The 18722-nt window shown below is 36.5% G+C and overlaps 5 protein-coding genes and 1 long non-coding RNA gene across 6 annotated transcripts; 3 read left to right on the top strand and 3 right to left on the bottom strand.

Annotated features, from left to right (window-relative positions):
* Window positions 1-2487: 2487 nt before the first annotated feature.
* Window positions 2488-6070, top strand: LOC105959606 (Zim17-type zinc finger protein). Its single transcript, XM_012983752.2, has 4 exons — window positions 2488-2729; window positions 2821-2921; window positions 3068-3325; window positions 4042-6070. Exons 1-4 carry the CDS (start codon window positions 2618-2620, stop codon window positions 4210-4212), a joined length of 642 nt encoding a protein of 213 aa, XP_012839206.2. The 5' UTR covers window positions 2488-2617; the 3' UTR covers window positions 4213-6070.
* Window positions 2613-4002, bottom strand: LOC148765525 (uncharacterized). Its single transcript, XR_016029537.1, has 2 exons — window positions 3933-4002; window positions 2613-3506 (listed from the first exon to the last, which is right to left on the bottom strand). It is a non-coding gene; the product is annotated as an uncharacterized LOC148765525 (long non-coding RNA).
* DRT112 (Cupredoxin superfamily protein) lies at window positions 4767-6070 on the top strand. Its single transcript, XM_012983753.2, has one exon. It carries the CDS (start codon window positions 5425-5427, stop codon window positions 5932-5934), a length of 510 nt encoding a protein of 169 aa, XP_012839207.2. The 5' UTR covers window positions 4767-5424; the 3' UTR covers window positions 5935-6070.
* A 42-nt stretch (window positions 6071-6112) lies between these two features.
* On the bottom strand, window positions 6113-10557 carry LOC105959600 (phospholipase D delta). Its single transcript, XM_012983745.2, has 11 exons — window positions 10047-10557; window positions 9348-9932; window positions 8869-8985; window positions 8390-8584; window positions 8012-8293; window positions 7844-7912; window positions 7596-7743; window positions 7279-7427; window positions 7007-7177; window positions 6686-6886; window positions 6113-6591 (listed from the first exon to the last, which is right to left on the bottom strand). Exons 1-11 carry the CDS (start codon window positions 10368-10370, stop codon window positions 6298-6300), a joined length of 2535 nt encoding a protein of 844 aa, XP_012839199.2. The 5' UTR covers window positions 10371-10557; the 3' UTR covers window positions 6113-6297.
* A 1053-nt stretch (window positions 10558-11610) lies between these two features.
* Window positions 11611-12667, bottom strand: LOC105959605 (uncharacterized protein At1g76070). Its single transcript, XM_012983751.2, has one exon. The coding sequence runs from the start codon at window positions 12542-12544 to the stop codon at window positions 11804-11806; it is 741 nt and encodes a 246-aa protein (XP_012839205.2). The 5' UTR covers window positions 12545-12667; the 3' UTR covers window positions 11611-11803.
* Window positions 12668-14569: 1902 nt separating this feature from the next.
* On the top strand, window positions 14570-18241 carry LOC105959602 (2-oxoglutarate (2OG) and Fe(II)-dependent oxygenase superfamily protein). Its single transcript, XM_012983747.2, has 8 exons — window positions 14570-14980; window positions 15061-15160; window positions 16154-16251; window positions 16389-16486; window positions 16962-17091; window positions 17173-17360; window positions 17580-17653; window positions 17912-18241. Exons 1-7 carry the CDS (start codon window positions 14784-14786, stop codon window positions 17651-17653), a joined length of 885 nt encoding a protein of 294 aa, XP_012839201.2. The 5' UTR covers window positions 14570-14783; the 3' UTR covers window positions 17912-18241.
* The last annotated feature ends 481 nt before the right edge of the window (window positions 18242-18722 follow it).

The following is an 18722-nucleotide window of genomic DNA, read 5'->3' as shown; positions in this document are numbered from 1 at the left end:
ACAGAATTTATTTATTTTTTAATTAATTAATATAAAGAAAGAGTAATAAATAAGGGAATCTTTGTCCGATAGCAAAACATAAAAGCAGGCAGGCATGCATCCCTCCCTCCTTGTGTTGGCAAACAATTTGTTGCAGAGATTCTCTTTTTTTTTTCTTTCCTTCATAATTGAATTATTTGCAGTGTAACTTGCTCTTCATATTTATGACTCTGCCCAACAATCCCACTTCTCACATTTACTCCCCTCAACTAACTCTTTTTTTCTTTTTTTTCTTTTTTCTTTTTTGAGAGTAAGAATTTACAGCCATACTCTCTATCCACAAAGTAGCAGATCCTCCAAAGGTGAAATGGGGAATCAAATAGTTCAGTAACTGTAATAAATGTTCACCACCCACAAATTAGAAAATTAAATGATTTTAAATTTATACAAGGACAAGTCTTATCAGCCTAGCCCGAGGGGAATCGTTTTCGCTTTGCAAGTTTTGCTCTATGACTAATTAAAATTAAAGAGAGACGATCGAGTTAATCGGTTAATCCCGTAGTTGTGGATTTAATTTTGAACTATCATGTACTTTAGCGGTATATGTTTTGTGTTCAAGTTCCGGAAAAATAAAATTCTGGAAAGTATTCGTAAATTATGTGCACTGCCTTTTATCATAAAACACAAAATATTCGTAAAATAAAAGATGAAATAATTTTTAAGAGGGAATTAATTATGTTAGTTTTAAAACGAAGACAAACGTTCAATAATCTGTACAAATTACAATTAACACTAAAAATGGATGATATAGTATTGCAATTAATTACCATTGACCTAGTACCTGCAAAAACTCGATCGAGTCGAAAACGAAACTGAGTTCGTAACCCTTAGAGCTGCAATTACAAACCCTTAGAGCTGCACCTGATCGAATTGAATTAGGAAATTAATTATATATTTGTTTATAATAACGGACTACTGCAACAACTCATCGTACGTGGTTTAATTTGTTCAATGTGGTTTACAATTCGTGTGATTTTCGGAGTTAATTAGCCGATGCTCATTGCTCACTTGTTACTGCAAATTCCTTCGTCAACAAAAAAAATAAAAATAAAAAAAATAAACAGAGTGTAACATCTAACCTCGAGCGAGAGATAATTGAATTATTGGCATTCGTAATAGGAAATACACAATACAACAATCATAAATGAAGAAGGCATTAAGATATTGGCGCGGCTCAATCAGAAAAAAACAATATAACCATTAGCCTTTTTTTTTCGTGGCAGTAGAGTATATAAAGATTTTAATCTCTGAGTGAGCCGAGCCAACACCATAACGACTATTTCAGCCAACGCCGAAAGCGCAATAATAATCTCTTTTTTGTGTTTTTTTTTTTTTTTTTTGCCCTTGAATATTTTTGAATAACAAATAAGAAATGGTGAATGAGATGAATCGTTTAAGAAGGAAGAAGAGTGGTGTGTTATGCTATGGGTGCATTTATAATCCCTGACGTGCTACCAAACACACGAGAGAAAGGAAAAGAGCCAGGGGTATTAATGGCAATTAATACTCCCTTAGAGAAAATATATTCCCCTTTTTTTAATCTTAATATTTGTTTGATTTTTTGGCCCAATGAATTAAGTCATATCCGGTCCATTTAACCATTTTCACCTAAGGTGACCCAAGATCGAAGCCCAATACTACTTAAGCTCACCGGTTCGGTCAAACCCTTAGAATGATCTTGACCTTTGATAATGTCCATTGATTCTCATCGTTTGATGTGATCGGTTATTTCCCTAATTCCCGATCTTCTCTCCAGCCGTTTCTCAGGCTCCCTCTCCGGAATCGAACCCTAATTCTCCGTCACCCGTCACCACCATAGTAGGCCACTATCCTACCATCGAAAGTTGATAGGGCAGAAATTCGAATGATGCGTCGCCGGCACGAGGGCCGTGCGATCCGTCGAGTTATCATGAATCATTGCAACGACGGGCAGAGCCCGTGTCGACCTTTTATCTAATAAATGCATCCCTTCCAGAAGTCGGGGTTTGTTGCACGTATTAGCTCTAGAATTACTACGGTTATCCGAGTAGCAGGTACCATCAAACAAACTATAACTGATTTAATGAGCCATTCGCAGTTTCATAATCTGAGTACCACCAAATTAATTCTTCATGTTTGCTTTGGGCGACACTCCCATTGACGATGACGATGATTGTACCTAAACTGCTTTCTTCTTTTCAGAGTGTCCTGCTTTACTCATCTATAAATCTCTAAAAACGAAAATACTTGTCAGAATCGACGGAATTCAAAATTCCGTTTCAATTTCCACCCCTTCTTCTTTTGTAGTACCGGTTAATTGAAAAAAAAAAAAAAAAAAAAAAAAAAAAAACCATAGGGCCGGATGAATTATAATAGACCAAGCGCCTATTGGGCCAAACTATCTCCCGTATTCAATTTCTAGCCCAAATATTGTAACAAATATGGGCCAACAAAAATATGACCAAGTCCACATTTCTTCGGCCTGAAAATTATTCCTTTAGGAAAAAAAATATCTCCAACAATCAATCACATACAACCACAACCACCACCTGTATGCAATACTGCGAATTTACCCCCGGAAAAAGAAAATTAATCGGAAATGGAAGCCCTTACCACCACTACCGGCGCCGTTTCGCTGCCGATCTTCTCCCCCAATAAATCCAGAGAACCTTCTTCCCGGCGGCTCCTCCGCTTCTCCACCTCCCCCAAAAGTCAGCTCTCCCTCCCCTTTTTTCTCTCTCCGTGATCCTTTTCCATTATATCGATCAATTTCTGACGCAATTTTTCTTCTCTATTTTACAGATGATGCCAATCGTAGTAACAGTGGCGGCGAACCCGATTTCAAGCCCGATTCTTCCGAATCCTCGCTCGTCCCCATCAACAGAAATCGCTTCATTTCCCAGGCAATTATTATTTCTGTTTTACCAATTATCCTAAATTGACATTGAAACTTTTAGGTTAAATTAGCTGTGTGCAAATTGAGATTGAAACTTTTAGGTTAAATTAGCTGCGTGCAAATTGAGATTTCGTTGAGTTGTTCGTTTTGCAGGATGCAGCGATGGGGCTGGTTCTGAGTGCAGCCAACGTGAGGGGATGGACAACCGGGTCGGGTATGGAAGGCCCATCCATGCCCGCGGGATCCGACCCTCATTCAGGTATGGATCGGGTGTCCACTTTCCCGTGGTCGCTCTTCACCAAATCCCCCAGACGCAGAATGCGCGTGGCCTTCACGTGCAACGTATGTGGCCAGCGCACCACACGTGCCATCAATCCACATGCCTACACTGACGGCACCGTCTTTGTCCAGGTACACACAGGCAAATAGCAAAGTATTTCTGATGTTTTTTTTTAATATTTAATATTATTCCAAAACCATTTAAGGAACTAAATGAAATTGTCTTAAACTTTGTGTTGAAAGCTTTCAAGAAACTATAGGCAACTTTGGCATTATCAATTAAGAACACATAGTATAGTAGTGTTTATACACTCTCAAATGTTAAATGTCGTTTCAATTTTACTAATGTCGTTTTGACTTCGAACCTGATTTTGACATATTTCTATTTTGATTTTGGCAAGATTCGAAACACGAAAACTGTAGTCCTTTGGTTTAGCTTTCTAATCCAACTTAAATCCGCTTGATTGGATGCCGTGTGACAAAATTATGCATGAATGAGTCACATTTTGAATTTTAGATACCTCAATACATCACAGGGCAGTATCCATAGATTCATGTATATCTTTCTCGTCCGACATTCAATTTTGGTGATTCAAGTTGGATTAGAAAACTAATTCAGATCTACAAATTCTATTTTTCGGGTTTTGCAAAATTCGGAATTAAAAATGATCAAAATCGCGTTTGAAGTCGTAACGGTATTATTAAAGCTCGAACGACATTTATCACATCCCTTATACACTTGTTCTTATGTTCCTATAAAATAAATAATAAAAATGAAAATAAAAATAAAAATAAAAAATAAAAAATACAATTGTTCTTATGGTTTTTTTTTTTTTTGGGTATAATAGTGTTGTGGGTGTAATGTATTCCATAAGCTGGTGGACAATTTGAATCTGTTCCACGAGATGAAATGCTATGTGGATCCAAGTTTCGACCCGAACCCGAATGATGAAATGGGCTTCAAGTTTTTTGACTTGGGTGATGACACTACCAATGACGATATTTTCCCACTCTTGTGAGCATTGACACAAATGTTGTTGGGATTGTAAGATGTAAGAGAAATTGGTTTTGTATATATTGCTGTCTGTACATTCTATTGCTCTTATACATGCGACTGTATTTTAATTTTAGTACATGTAAATACAGATGTTTCTACTGTGACGATCACTCGGAACAAAATAGTTCCAGATGTTAATATTTGACAAATTATTGTACAAATTTGTCACTCTCTCGTTTCTGATTGTGCGGTAATTATGTGATTCTCGAGAACTCATATCTTAATAGAGAGGCCTAATAATGCAAGTGATGTTAGTCTGGGAAAACTGTGCATAGAAATTCGAATGTTATCTCTGACCATATATTGTTGCCATTGAAGCAAAATACCCTTAGAGCTCAAAATATATTATTCTGGATTTGGACATTGATTTTTATTTTCAGAAAGAATTTATCGATTTGAACTACCGTCTCATGCTTTTGGATTCTATTATTATGACAGAGGAAACGACTGTTTAATGTTCGTTTGATGTTCGAAACAGAAAATATTGCATTGTTGTACTGGTAAGAATTTGTAGTACAGTAAGTACTACCATTGTGGCAAATGGTGCATTTCTGTTGTACTACACTTATACTAATGGCTGATATATGTACTTCCAAATCTCTTATAAATCCTTACATCTTTTTTTCTCTTCAGTTTCTTGTTCACCTCATTCCGACTCTCACGCACTCTGTTTTCGGTATTTCAAGCCGTGACGATCGTAAGTTTCTTTTGTTGCTAATTGTTCTTTTGTTTATTGTGCCTATTTTTCTATTATCAAATAAGAAATGGAAGCAAAATTTGATTATTACACCCTAAGCCGAATTTATGTTCTTCTTTTATTAACTTTGCTGTCATTTGTTTTTGATATTCATTATAAAAAACAAATGCAAATTAGAGCCACCTCAAATTTTCCCAGTTCCACAAAAAATCCATCCCCTGTTTCGTACAACATCGCATACTAAATATCCAATTCCACGTCAGATGATAGTATCCTGCTAAGCCAATCAGATCAATCCTAGTGGATAACAATCCACACCTTATCTATCCAATCACTCCTCCACAAAACACTCACCACAAACACTACTCCATCACATGTAATAAATTCCAACTTCCTTCCTCTTCCATTTCTTGATTTCCACCAATACTTCACCGGCACCACCACCACCACCACCACCACAACACAATCCTTACAACAATGGCCACCATCACCTCCGCCGCCGTCGCCATTCCCTCATTCACCGGACTCAAGTCCGGCGCCGCCTCATCCTCCAAGACCACCACCGCCCGCGTCGCCACCACCTCCGCCGCCGTCCCCAAGCTCTCCGTCAAGGCCTCGTTGAAGGACTTCGGCGTGGCCGTCGCCGCCACCGCCGCCACCGCAATCCTCGCCAGCAGCGCCTTGGCCGCCGATGTCCTCCTCGGCGGAGACGACGGCTCACTAGCCTTCATCCCCCAAACCTTCGAGGTCGCCGCCGGCGAGAAGATCGTGTTCAGCAACAACGCCGGATTCCCCCACAACATCGTCTTCGACGAGGACGAAGTTCCCGCCGGAGTTGACGTGGCAAAGATCTCCATGAACGAGGAAGACTACCTCAACGCCAAGGGTGAAACGTACGCAGTCACTCTCACAGAGAAAGGCACCTACTCTTTCTACTGTGCCCCCCACCAAGGAGCTGGTATGGTCGGAAAAGTTACCGTTAAATAGAGTGTCCGAACAAAATTCCCTGTCCGAATTTTAAATCATCTCATTTTTTGTGTACCGTTATCCGACATTGTAATGTATAAGTGAAAAAAAATTGTTTTCATGTATGAGATGCTATAAAATCTGTGTATTGATTCAACTGTTCTTCCATTCAATTTCATGCCAGAGCACCGAACAAATAAAAAGAATTATCACTTTTAGACTATATAATGATTATACAAAAATGATTTTAACTCTGAATCCACACAAGCTCGAACATGAACTGATACAACACGGCCAAAGGCCACCGGTAATGTTACAACATTAGTTCCTCACCAAGTATTACTACATTTTACCTATGATTTCGCTAGAGTGAATTATTATCTTTTAAGTGGTCAAAGCATCCGGCAAATTGGTCGGAGCACCTATAATTTTACCACCAACATCCGGAAAAGTTTCATATCCGGGCAAAGGGTTAACCTTTCCATCAATATCGATTTCCAACGGATATTTAAGGATGTGCCCTTGTAATAAATTGAACTCTTCAGCTGTATATCTCTTCCAATTATCCTCCGCAACACTATTCACGTACTTCACACACTCCAATTTATCAGGATTATTGAAGCAATCATCGATTCTGCCTATATGCTCAGACCAAAGAGACATTCTGTAGCCGTAGACCTGCAAGTACGTATTTTTCGACATTTACTTTCAATTTTTTTACGAGGATCTTGTTTTCTTTCTTTTATTTAGTAAAATCAAAAACTAAATAAACCTGGCCATGTGGATGTTCTTTCTTCTTGGTCCATGTGTAATTTGGTTGATAAGCCCCCATTGCTATCTCCGTATCTCTCGAACCAGCCATTGACCGTTGGTTAATGTTGGCCGAACCAATAATCACGTATTCATCATCCACTACCATCCCTTTCGCATGCACGTATATCATAAATCTTCCGTATTTTTTTGAAGCCGTATCCTACATGAGTTCAATTTTAAAATTAACACCATTCAATAAATGTAGTACTACTTAAGATAGTCTTGGTAATTTAAGTGAAGTACAAAAACACTAATGCTAAGAGAAGAGAGGGTCAATTACGGAATTTCCATTGGATGTGGTTGGGCCGTTAGAATTTGATTCGTCTCCCGGACATTCCTCTCGATTGCCAAGACAGTAGAAATTAAGATAGTCGGTTGGATGTGCGTTCTCAATATTAGCAGATTTGAGCTCTTGTGCGATAATTTCGTACATCATTTGCATTGTTTGCCCCTACAATAGTTACTCCAATTTTATATAGATTTAATAAAAAAAGAAACCAATTCTTGAAAAATGCTTCACAATTGAAATGTTGACAATAAAAAATATTTTACCTGCCAATAAAGGATTTCTTGTACAGATGCAGAATCGGGAACACCCTCGGGCCACATCGGGATGACAACATAAACGGTGAATCTTTCATTTGCCCTTATTTTACTTGCAATTTTTAATGCCAATTCCATCGGGATTAAATTGTCGGCACCTAACAATATAAACATGTGATTTTAAGTAAAATGGATGCAAGAAAAAAATATCTGAGAATTGTTAATCAGAAGATCGTTAACTAATCTAACTGGTTAGCTGTTATGTTTCGTTTTGGGTATACTTTCTTTTTTCCTTTTTGGGCCCTTTTTTTTTAGAAGCAGCTTACCGGCATTTTTGTAGGAAGGCCAAGCGTAAGACGACCCAAGAAAATATTGATTCTCGATGTATATGAAGTGTTGAGCAGATCTAATAGCCTCGATATAAGCCATTTGAATGCTCTTATCGATCACCAAATTTTTTGCACACACTAAATTCTGCAACAAAGGAGTATTTTTAAATTTATTCATTCGTAGACAATAAACATGCAATAAACATAGGAAGCTCATAAAAATAACATCGAAGTGTGGGAATTACTTGTTCTTCAGCTTCATGGACATTTTTGGGAAATCCTTTCAACGAACCCGAATCTATAGACCGAAAAATCTGTTGAAAGCAAATTACAAAACCAAGATAAAGCCTTGATTGCCTCGTATCGAATAAACTAATAATAAAAATAAAATCTTTTAATAAGGCGATCATAACCTGAACATGCCAGTTCTCGGGATCGTTTTCGTTGCACACCCACAAAGAAGGATGGTCATTCGGGACAGTTGTGGTAGGACTTGTTATCCACGAAATACGTTCAATCTTAAGTAAGGCATCATCGTGCCAGCGTGATATTCTCCTAAACCGCTGTCCAAATTCAGACCATTTAGTGGCTTTTCTCCAGCGCTGCTCGAAGTTTGTGAGCACATCATACGCCGCCGGACCCTCAATTTTACAATGCAAATCATGCCACGGTTGCCGTGGGCCCTTTTTCCCTGGCTATTGATCAACATAAACGCAAATCATGAGTTCAAAAAATAAATTTTTATTTTTTTTGCGAATTAGTGAGGAATATCAAGTGGAGCAGTTTCTTACAGGAAATGTTGGATTGTGATAATCATCTTTAAAGACAGTGTCGAGGTCGGTGAATAATCTGTGCTCAGGTGTATCATAGCGTCCATCACATAGGTCTAGACCACCAAGGAATGCCGTTATCTTTCGGTTATTGCCATGGTGTTGGGTGTCCACAATCACACATTTCTGATGGTGCGTATAAAGAGTTCCAACAACCTGAACAAAAACACAGTATAAATTCTCATTGCCGGAAGAAAGTAATTTCCGTAATCTGATCTAAGCAAACATTGCCGGAAGGACTTATTTTATAAGATAACAGATGGAGTGTGGAATGCATAAAGTTCGACAAGCCTGTGGTAACTTAACAAGTATTCATGGATTTGATAAGTCCAAGTACTTATCTACGTCAGTTTCTATAATAAGACAGTTTTGTGTTTCGAGAATTAAAAAATATGAAATCATAAATAGATGTGTAATTAGTAAGATAGAATAAAGCATGCCTGTTGCTTGAAAATGCTAAGCTTACTGCTCGCATAACGAGGGGCCAGCACACACGTCACAGAGGAGTGTTTGAAAAACTTCCGAGTTTCCTCATCGTGAGTTTGCATTACTCCTTCCTGCATTGGAAATAGTCCGACTTATGGATTTTTTTAAAAGATATATATAGCAACAAGACACAATCTATAATAACAACATCTAGTGCAATAAGGCCGATCAATCTCTGCATTTAAATAAAAAAATCTAAATATGAAAACCAGAAATCTTATATGATAGTGATCTGTCCAAGCCATTATCGACTATTTGCTACTTATGTCAATCATTAACTCCATTTCATATGAAATAGGAGTTCATCAACGAGGCACATAACCCTTTTAACCATATTAAGAATCAACTCTGTAATCTTTCCAAAACCTGCTTACATACCGACGGCCAAAAAAACAACAAAAAAGACGAGCATTTCAAAGTCAAAATTCCATACCGTTTTTAAAAAGAACTTGTTGTGGGAAGTCTTATCATCCCAAACTAACAACAAAACTCTCACCCCTTCTTGAGACTTGTACTTCAACAACTCCCCCAAATTCAAGTCACCGCCATTTGGCAACGGTTTAGTAGGCTCCCTCACCAACTTCACCTTATGATAAATCGACCATCCCACGATATAAACCAAATGATGCGCCTCCAATATCGAGTGGCAAATATCCTCCCAGCACTGTTCGTGCTCGAAATTCTTCCCATCGTCCAATTTGATGTCGGGCAGCATTCCGTCGATCACGTGCGCGTCTTGGTAGAGGGTCAATTTCCCTCCGTGCCGCCATGGGAAATAACTCTCTTTTAGGCCGTAATTGTCCGAAATTCCACTCAGATAAACGGGATCTTTGTGGCAAGGGTTGAATGTCATTTGTAGTCTTATTGCACTGTCGGGTTTTGAGGGCTTTCCGTTGGATCCTATTACCGGAAACCATTCGTCGATCACCTGGCCTGCGGCGATTCTCTTAGCTGGCACGGAGGCTATACCTATGAGTTCTGCTCCGAACATGTCGTTGTCTTTCACTTGGAATTCAACCTGTATTATTTTGTTTAAATAATTCGATCAATTTACTAATCAATCACTGAATATGCATTCTGTATAATTTCTATTTACTGAAATTCTAATTGAACGATTTTTTAATTGAATTACCTGAGAAACGGGGTGAGCTAGAGGGATCTTAAAATTCTCTTTCCAAATCGGATGCTGCGAATTGGATATGACCCGGGTCCGGGCAACACGGGCACCGCCCAGGCAGACGGTGACATAGGGATCGCTGGTGATGATCTTACGGTGGTGGTGGTGATCGCGGCGGCGATTGGAGGTGAAAGGCTTCCGGCAATCGAAGGCGGTGAAGCAGCGGCGAAGGCGCTCGGAGAGCAAATCCATGTTCGGGAGGCATCGGGCTTCGATGATTTTGAGGTCTAGGTTCCCGTGGAGGTATATCACGTCGTTATCTGAATTATCGTCGGCCATTCTCGAAGGGATTTATTTTCGACCGGGGCGGAGATCGCGGCGGTGGTTGCTTGGTGTCTCCGCCCGAGGTGCGGCGAATAGAACAGTGAAAAATGTTTAATAAACACGTCTGCTTTGGAAGGTGGTTTACGGAGAGAGAGAGAGAGCGGTTAGGAGCTTTATAGGAAGCTGACACGTGTGAACATCTAAATGATTTTGAATTATATATATATAAATATAAGTACGTCGAGTCAAAGTTTGTGAGAGCTTAGCTGCCAAAAATGGAATAAAATATGATTTTATTGCATCGTCATAACTTTTTAGTTATTAAGAAAAGATTAGTCATGTAATTAGAGAAAGTCTAGCAGAGCATGCAATTAACGACCTTGGACTTCATAAAATTATATATTAATGTACCCTTCCTTCAAATTAGATTGGATTATTTAAAGTTATGGACTTCATTAATTCCATAGGCAATTGAAATTAAGTTATTTTATATAAACTTTGCGAATTCTCTTTAAAATCTTTAAAATAATTTACTAGATTTCAATTGCCAATGTATGGAATTAATGAAATAAATATTTTTAATAATCCAATCAAACTGCAAGGAAGGGTACATTAATACATACTTTCAATTAATCAAAATCTTTATAATTTGCATAAATACCCCCGTACTTATAATATTTTGCTAGTAAATTTTATGGTAACTGGGCTTGCAAATTACAATGTATAAATGATCAACGTGGCCTTGGGCCAACAGTTTTTGTGATCGTTGGACTTATGGAGGGCTGCAGCCCACTTCGGAATTCAATATTTTCTAACCGATATATAATATATTTAGCCCACTAAGATATCTTAATTTAGCCCACCTACCACAAAATGTAAATTGGTTATTTTAGAATTAATATTACTTTATGTGAATTAATCGAGAATAAAAAAATTCTGATAGTATTACCCGGGTGTAACGAGTGTGCAACCCGAAAGTGCACTAGGGGATTGTCCGCCTTTGACCAAATTTTACAGGGGAATTTTGCTAATTTATTTATCACATGGGGATGGATTTTTAATATTTCGAGATTAACCATCAGCACTTTTTACGATTTATTCCAAATGAATTTTTCAAAGTATAATCCATTTGGCCTTAGGCATAAACTATTGAATATTTTTCTTACAAGAAATTCCAATTTCTATCTTGATTTGTTACAAACCTCAAACGCATCATCTTCTTCATATTATTTTTGTGGTACGAGGAACACTAACATTTTGCACAAGTAAACAATTGCACACTTGAATTAAAAAAATGAAAAACCACTAAATCGTATATACATGTACATATACATATATCTATTCGTATCATTGTATGTGTATCTCGTTTACAATAAAATGCTTTACGGAAATTCACCAAAAACTCGGAAATGGAATCGAAACCGAATCGAAACCGTAACCTTACATTATTATTCGCTATCGAGATGAAGAGGCTTGGGCTGAGCCATAGTTCTTCTTTTCCACAAGTTGATTTCCTTCCTCGGCTCCAAATCCAAGCCGGACACACCACCACCGGCTCCAGCCATCAAAATCGGCGCAGAAAAAGGTATGATGACGTCATCGTCCACGTCACTGTCGTCGGAGTAAAATCCCCGGTCCTCCTCCTCCGGCGCAATTTGAGCCGTCGTCCAATCAAAATTCGCAAACGCGTCGCGGCTGCTGGCGAATTTCCTCATCTGGTTCAGGCTCGGAGCCTTTTCAGAAATCGGCGGCCTCTTATAATCAATCGACGCATCGGATTTCCTTCCGGCGCCGAAAAGCTTCTTAATTCCAGACTCCTTCTTCTTCGCCGCCGGAACCACCGCCGCCGCCCTAATTTTGCCGGTTTCGACGGGCTTGAATTCCTTGGGCAAAGAAACGTGTTTCTGTTTGGATATCTTGTTACTCTTGCTCTTGTGCTTGATTTGCCCCATGCACGACACCTTCGGCGAAGTGGGTTCTTGAGTTTCGAAGTTCTTAGATTTCCGCCGGGCTTCTGCCGGAATCATCGGGCCGGAGAAACCCTTGTTCTGAAGGGCTTTCACTCTGTGCGAATTCACATCGCCCCTCAAATCTCGCCGGGGACTGAACGGAATATTCTGAAACGACACCGCTTTTGGTAGAAACTTCATAATCTTGTTCTTTGACTTTGTTGCGGCCGGCTTCTCCATTTTTGAACCTATCGAAATGTGATTTTCTTTTTTTTTTTTTTGGGTTCAGAGTCAAATATATATGCCCACAAAAAACACACACATGCGTGTGTTAGTGCGTGTAAAATATGTGTGTATATAAAATATAAAATTATAATAGCCACAAAATAAAAGAATATGATCAAAATAGGGTAGCGAAATTGACTACTCAATAAAAAAAATTAGAAAAATTAAATACAAAGATAACCGGTCAAACGATACTATGAACGAGTAAAACAAAATTTGTACACTATTTGCTAATGCAGTAATGCTAATAATTAATAAATAAATAAATAACACAAGTTGATTGGCTAATTAGTAATTAGTGCCGACCTAAATATACTTATTTCAAATGTCTAAATCGCGTAATTAAATCAAACTTAAGCAATATTAGTTTATGGAAATCCGTAGAATAATCAAAAATAATAACATGCACATGAGTCATATTAGCCGGACAAAGAAGATTAAAATTAACACGTGGATTGGATAGGATGAATGTGACAAATCACGAATTATTTGGATGTTTTATTTTATTTTATTTTATAAGGAATTAAGTTTGCTAGATCTCGTCAACTTTGATATGTTGTACAATATTATACTAATATATAACCCTCATTTCATATATTTGATTGGCCTTTGTATATTGATAATCAACGTCAATTTTTTTTTTTCTTTTTTTCTAGTACGACAAAGGGTTATTATTTATAGTAGTTAGTAATATAATTAAACAGTGTAGTAATTTAGTATTTTACTATTTATTAATCAAACCGTATTACTCAAAAAGTCAAAACCCCATAATGGATCCAATTCAAAAGAGAGACCAGTGTGAATTAAATTATTTGTTGGGCTTTATTTAATGTATTTGTACGACTCCGGCCCATATTTTGTACGATTTCGGCCCATATTTTTAGACTTTTATATATATATATATTTTAATTTTATACGTATTGTCAATCGTTTTTCTCAAACTTTGTTAACGAATGACTTGAGCATTGGAGGGTTTTTGTCGGACCAAAACCCGACACCTCAATGTGTTGTTTTGTTCTATATGCATGTAGCACCCACATATTGTTTTGATGAATATTAATTTGTGTAGTATTTATGAGCTAGTTCAAAGATTAAATGAGGCGATGGGAGTTAAATTGTGTTTTTTTTTTTTTCACATCAAATTGGACAAAGGACATTTGTAAGAAATTAAAATGAAATTGTATATTTATGTAGTTATTATGTATGGTAGCAAAAATATATTTACTACGTTTTTTACAGGCAAAGTTATCATAAAAGTTATTCAGTATTTTATACACTAACATTTTAAAAAGTTAAAAGATTTGTAATTTATTGGGCCATAGTTTAAATTCTCATAATTTTTTGAATAAGAATCATTATATTACAAACTGAAATGTTAAATATAGTTTCAATTTTACTAATATTGTTTTGACTTCGAACCTAATTTTGACATATTTCTATTTTGATTTAGATAAAATTTGAAACACGAAAACTGTAGTCATTTGGGTTAGTTTTCTAATCCAACTTAAATCCGCTAGATTGGATGTTGTGTGACAAAGTTATGCATGAATGAGTCACATTTTGAATTTTAGATCCTCAATACATCAAAGTTGTGAGCAGTATCCATTGATTCATGTATAACTTTCTCGTCCGACATCCAATTTTGGTGATTCAAGTTGGATTAACAAACTAATTCAAAATGCTACAAATCCTATTTTTCGGGTCTTGCAAAAATTGGAATAAAAAATAATCAAAATCACGTTTGAAGTCGAAACAGTATTATTAAAGCTCGAACGACGTTTATCACATCCCGAAATCAATGACAGATATTATTGAAATCAGGTTCTGAAATAGATTAGAATTAATTATATATAGTTTAGGTTATGATTTAATTTAATATTTATCTAGTATTATTTTGGTGCATGTGTTATGAAATCAAGTTGTATGATCATAATAATTAAAAAAGAAAAAAGAAAAGAAAAGAGAAAAAAGAGGGGAGATGTGAACTGTCAGAAATACCCCTTAATCACCGTCAATTCATTCAGTCCGTTCTGTAATTTCACATTTTCAGTTCAACTTCTTCCACCCCATTGAATAACATTATTAACAGAGAATTCACAGGACAAATACTCTTCAGCCCCAGACAAAATCTGTATGACTGTATCTTATTATTATTTGTTAGGGTTTTAATTTAATTTCCAATTATAGAATTAAAATGGCGAAGGGGAGGGGAAGTCGGCATCAAGGGAAGAGATCGTCGACGGTGGTTCTGGTTCTATCGATGCTGTTAATGCTGACAATAGTTCTCTTGATGCTTCTCGGCCTCGGAATCCTCTCTCTCCCCGTTGGCTCCGATGAAGACTCTTCGCCGATCGGAGAGCGAATTAAATTGAAGCGATTGACCATTGACATGTAAGCTTTGTCTCTATGTCATATTCGTGACTTGTGGCGATTGATTTTTTTTTTATAATTTATTTGTATTAATTTTGCAGAAAAGGTGAAAGTGAAGGAGATGGATTGGGGGAAAGAGGGGATCAGTGGACGGAGGTTCTTTCCTGGGAGCCTAGGGCTTTCGTCTATCATAACTTTTTGGTGAGTTTCGATTTTAAATCTGTTCTATTTAATGCTTTTGTTTTGGTCTTGAGTTTGATAATTGTGTAATTGAGTTTCATTTGGTTATGTATTTTTTTCCCTTTTGATTTGTCTGGTATTGCCTAATTCGATTGCTTTGTGTTGAAGTATGATGATTGTTTTTAGGAAGTAGAATGCATACAGCAGCTCAAATTGCTCGAGTATTTTTATGCTTTTCGGGTTTTTTTGATGATGTGGTTAACCATTATTTGTTTTCCATTGATGTGGTTTGTCTTGGCTCGTTGGTAATGAAAATCCATTTAACACCGTCACTAATTATGTCGTAACACCGTTAACCAATTGTTTAGGGAACCAATATCTTCAAAGCTTAACAAACAAATCCATTTATCTTTTCTTCTCCCCTTTCCACGATACCTACAAAATTATGGCCCTTCATACATTTGAAGTTCGAAGATCTAAATTGTCATTCTAGAGGTAATTAGATATAACTTTCTGTGTCGACGTAAATTGTTACTTTTCATTAGAAGAATATTGAATGACAGTTTGCTCATGGAGAAATGGAATTTTAATACGATCTTAATTTTTCAAACTTATAAGCCATTTCCATATTTTATTCAATTAGCCATTGATAGCACACTGTGTTTTGAACTCCAAACTCCCTTTTGAGCTTGATTCCAGATAATAATTGAATGAGAGAGAAAACAGTCATTGTGCTCCATGAAATGGTGTAGTTAATCATCTTGGCGGAATAGTTTACTGCGATGCTTGTTCCCTAAAATTTGTATGTTATATTCTTGTATAAGAAATGTATGTTATTTTGGCTTGAATTTGTACCTTATAAATTGGATTGAGATCATTTCTTAAATAACTTGTTGGAAATTGTCTTATTTTAAACTAAATGGTTCAAGAATACATTCCGATGCTACTATCTTCTGCACATGTTCTGGCTGATTTGACATAAAACTTTTCTGTAACTAACTATTTTATTGACAGTCTAAGGAAGAATGTGAGTATCTGATAAATCTTGCCAGACCTCACATGGTAAAATCGACAGTGGTTGATAGCAAGACTGGCAAGAGTAAAGATAGCAGGTTTGTTGATCTGATCTATCTCTATTTCTGGTATTTATGGTCTTGTATTTCAGCTGAATATATAAAGAATTGGCTTCAGAATACTGCCATTCTCTTATCTTTGTTTTTGAATTTAAAGAAGTGACACCACATTTCAGGGTTCGTACAAGTTCTGGAATGTTTTTGAGGAGAGGACGAGATAAAGTCATTAAAGATATTGAAAAAAGAATAGCAGATTACACTTTTATACCTGCAGGTATGGAAATTTAAGTACATTGGCATTCAGATTATATTCGCACTTTGTTGAAGGTTATAAGATGTATGGCTTTGGTAATGTTGGTCTCTGGTTGTCAAAATTTCTGACCTATTCTAACAAAGTAGTGCACGGCTTTGGAAAATCTATTGTTTCATACGAGTGCATTGGTAGTGATACAAATTCGATATCTTAAAGTATGCCCACGAACTATATGCCTGTCAGGTAAATACCAGGAAAAATCTATTTGACTAACAAGCACGATATACCTTGGTTATTGGTATATTTGTACTTAACGACCGCATTGTATTTCTGTGTCAAACAACTGATATGCTGCTTAATTAAAAAAAAAATCAGCATTCTCTATTTTTGCATGTGGCTCTTCTCTTACCCTATAACATGATTCGGAGTGCTCTATTTTCTATTTTATGCTGCTCTCTGCAAATGTGACCTGATTATGTTTAGACGTAATTTACAGAGCACGGAGAAGGTCTACAAGTTCTGCACTATGAAGTGGGACAAAAATACGAGCCTCATTATGACTACTTTCTTGATGATTTCAACACAAAAAATGGGGGTCAACGCATAGCTACTGTGCTTATGTATCTGTAAGTACTGTACCAATGTATTGACGGTTCCACAGTATCTAGTTTTACGATTGTTAATTTGAAATAATGCACCTAATGTAGGTCTGATGTTGAAGAAGGCGGCGAGACAATATTCCCTGCTGCAAAGGGCAATTTTAGCACTGTGCCAGGGTGGAATGAGAAGTCCGAGTGTGCTAAGAGAGGCCTTGCTGTCAAACCAAAAATGGGTGATGCACTACTTTTCTGGAGTATGCGGCCTGATGCTACTCTAGATCCAACAAGCTTGCATGGTGGGTTTAATTTGTATCCCATTTTCCATTATTTTGATCCCCTTATTTTATTTACCCCCAAAACCCAAAAAAATAAATAATGCTGGATGAGGAATCAAGTCTTTATGTTATATACGTTCTTCCTAAGTATTGCGCACAAGTCCACATGCTTGTTTTTCGATCCCTTGCCTTGGTTTACTTTTAGTTTCCTAATTATACTGGTATCTTGTTTGACTTCAGGGGGTTGTCCTGTCATCGTTGGGAATAAGTGGTCGTCTACTAAGTGGATGCATGTCGGTGAATACAAAGTCTAGGTAAACTTGATATCTAATCATGATATGAATTAATTCTTTTTTCTGGGCTTTCGGTTTTCTCTTTTATGCGGTACTCACATTAAGACTTAAAACCCACTTCATTACTTGGTTAATACTCGATATATTTGTTACACAAGGAGCTTATGATTCTTCTTTTTCTCCTAATTTTATTTGACATGATCCGTAAAGTTGGTGAATAAGGCCTAATTACTATAGCTATAATGAATGTATAACCAATTCTGGACAAATTTCTTGCAGGAGATAAATGTGAAAGGTTCTTCCTTCAACTAATAGTGCGACTGCACAAAGTTTCTGCAGCTACGAATTTTGTGATTAACGTTTGTATCTTTCTGAGAGTCACTTACCTGGGAATTCTTTTTCTTGATTTAACCATTATAGTTTGTCTGTACATGACATGCTTCATCAGAATGAGAACTGCTAGGACAGAGGAGAGAGAGGGAGGGCTTTTTTGTAACTTAAAAACATAAAGGTGTAAGCTTATATTGTTCTTGTAAATTGTTGTGGTCTAAACTGTAATATTACTGAAATATTCAATTGTTCTTTGGAAGTGGGAAGCCGTTCAGTAAAGTGAGCCGTAGGTATATTAATAGAAGATATATGCATATTAAATAAGCAGCTAGGAGCTTATAAGCTCTTTTTGAAAATTATAAACTGTTCCTAGATTATCAATAAAATCTCATGAAACTCTTTAATTTTGATCATATTATTTTTTATAAAATCAACTATTAACATTTCACAATCTATACAGTCTTATTTTATGATAATCACTAGAATAATTTATTTTAAAAATAATATCTAGAATCTTAAGTATATTTATAAGATATTGATGTTCATAACTTATTTTAAATATGAGTGACTAGGTATTTGCGAAGTTTGCTCAAGTAATTAATAATAATAATAATTATTATTATAATAATTTGTAATAATTCATAATTTAAAAAAAAAAAAGGTCACCATTTTGACCATAGAATATGAAAGTAAATTATAACATAATTACTACAAAGATTATAGCACACTTTCCATTAATTAATTGAAAAGTAAATTATTT

Source organism: Erythranthe guttata, chromosome 14, assembly GCF_056151865.1.
Source record: "Erythranthe guttata isolate IM_541 chromosome 14, IM_541, whole genome shotgun sequence".
NCBI lineage: Eukaryota > Viridiplantae > Streptophyta > Magnoliopsida > Lamiales > Phrymaceae > Erythranthe > Erythranthe guttata.
This window is presented reverse-complemented; position numbering and strand designations above follow the sequence as displayed.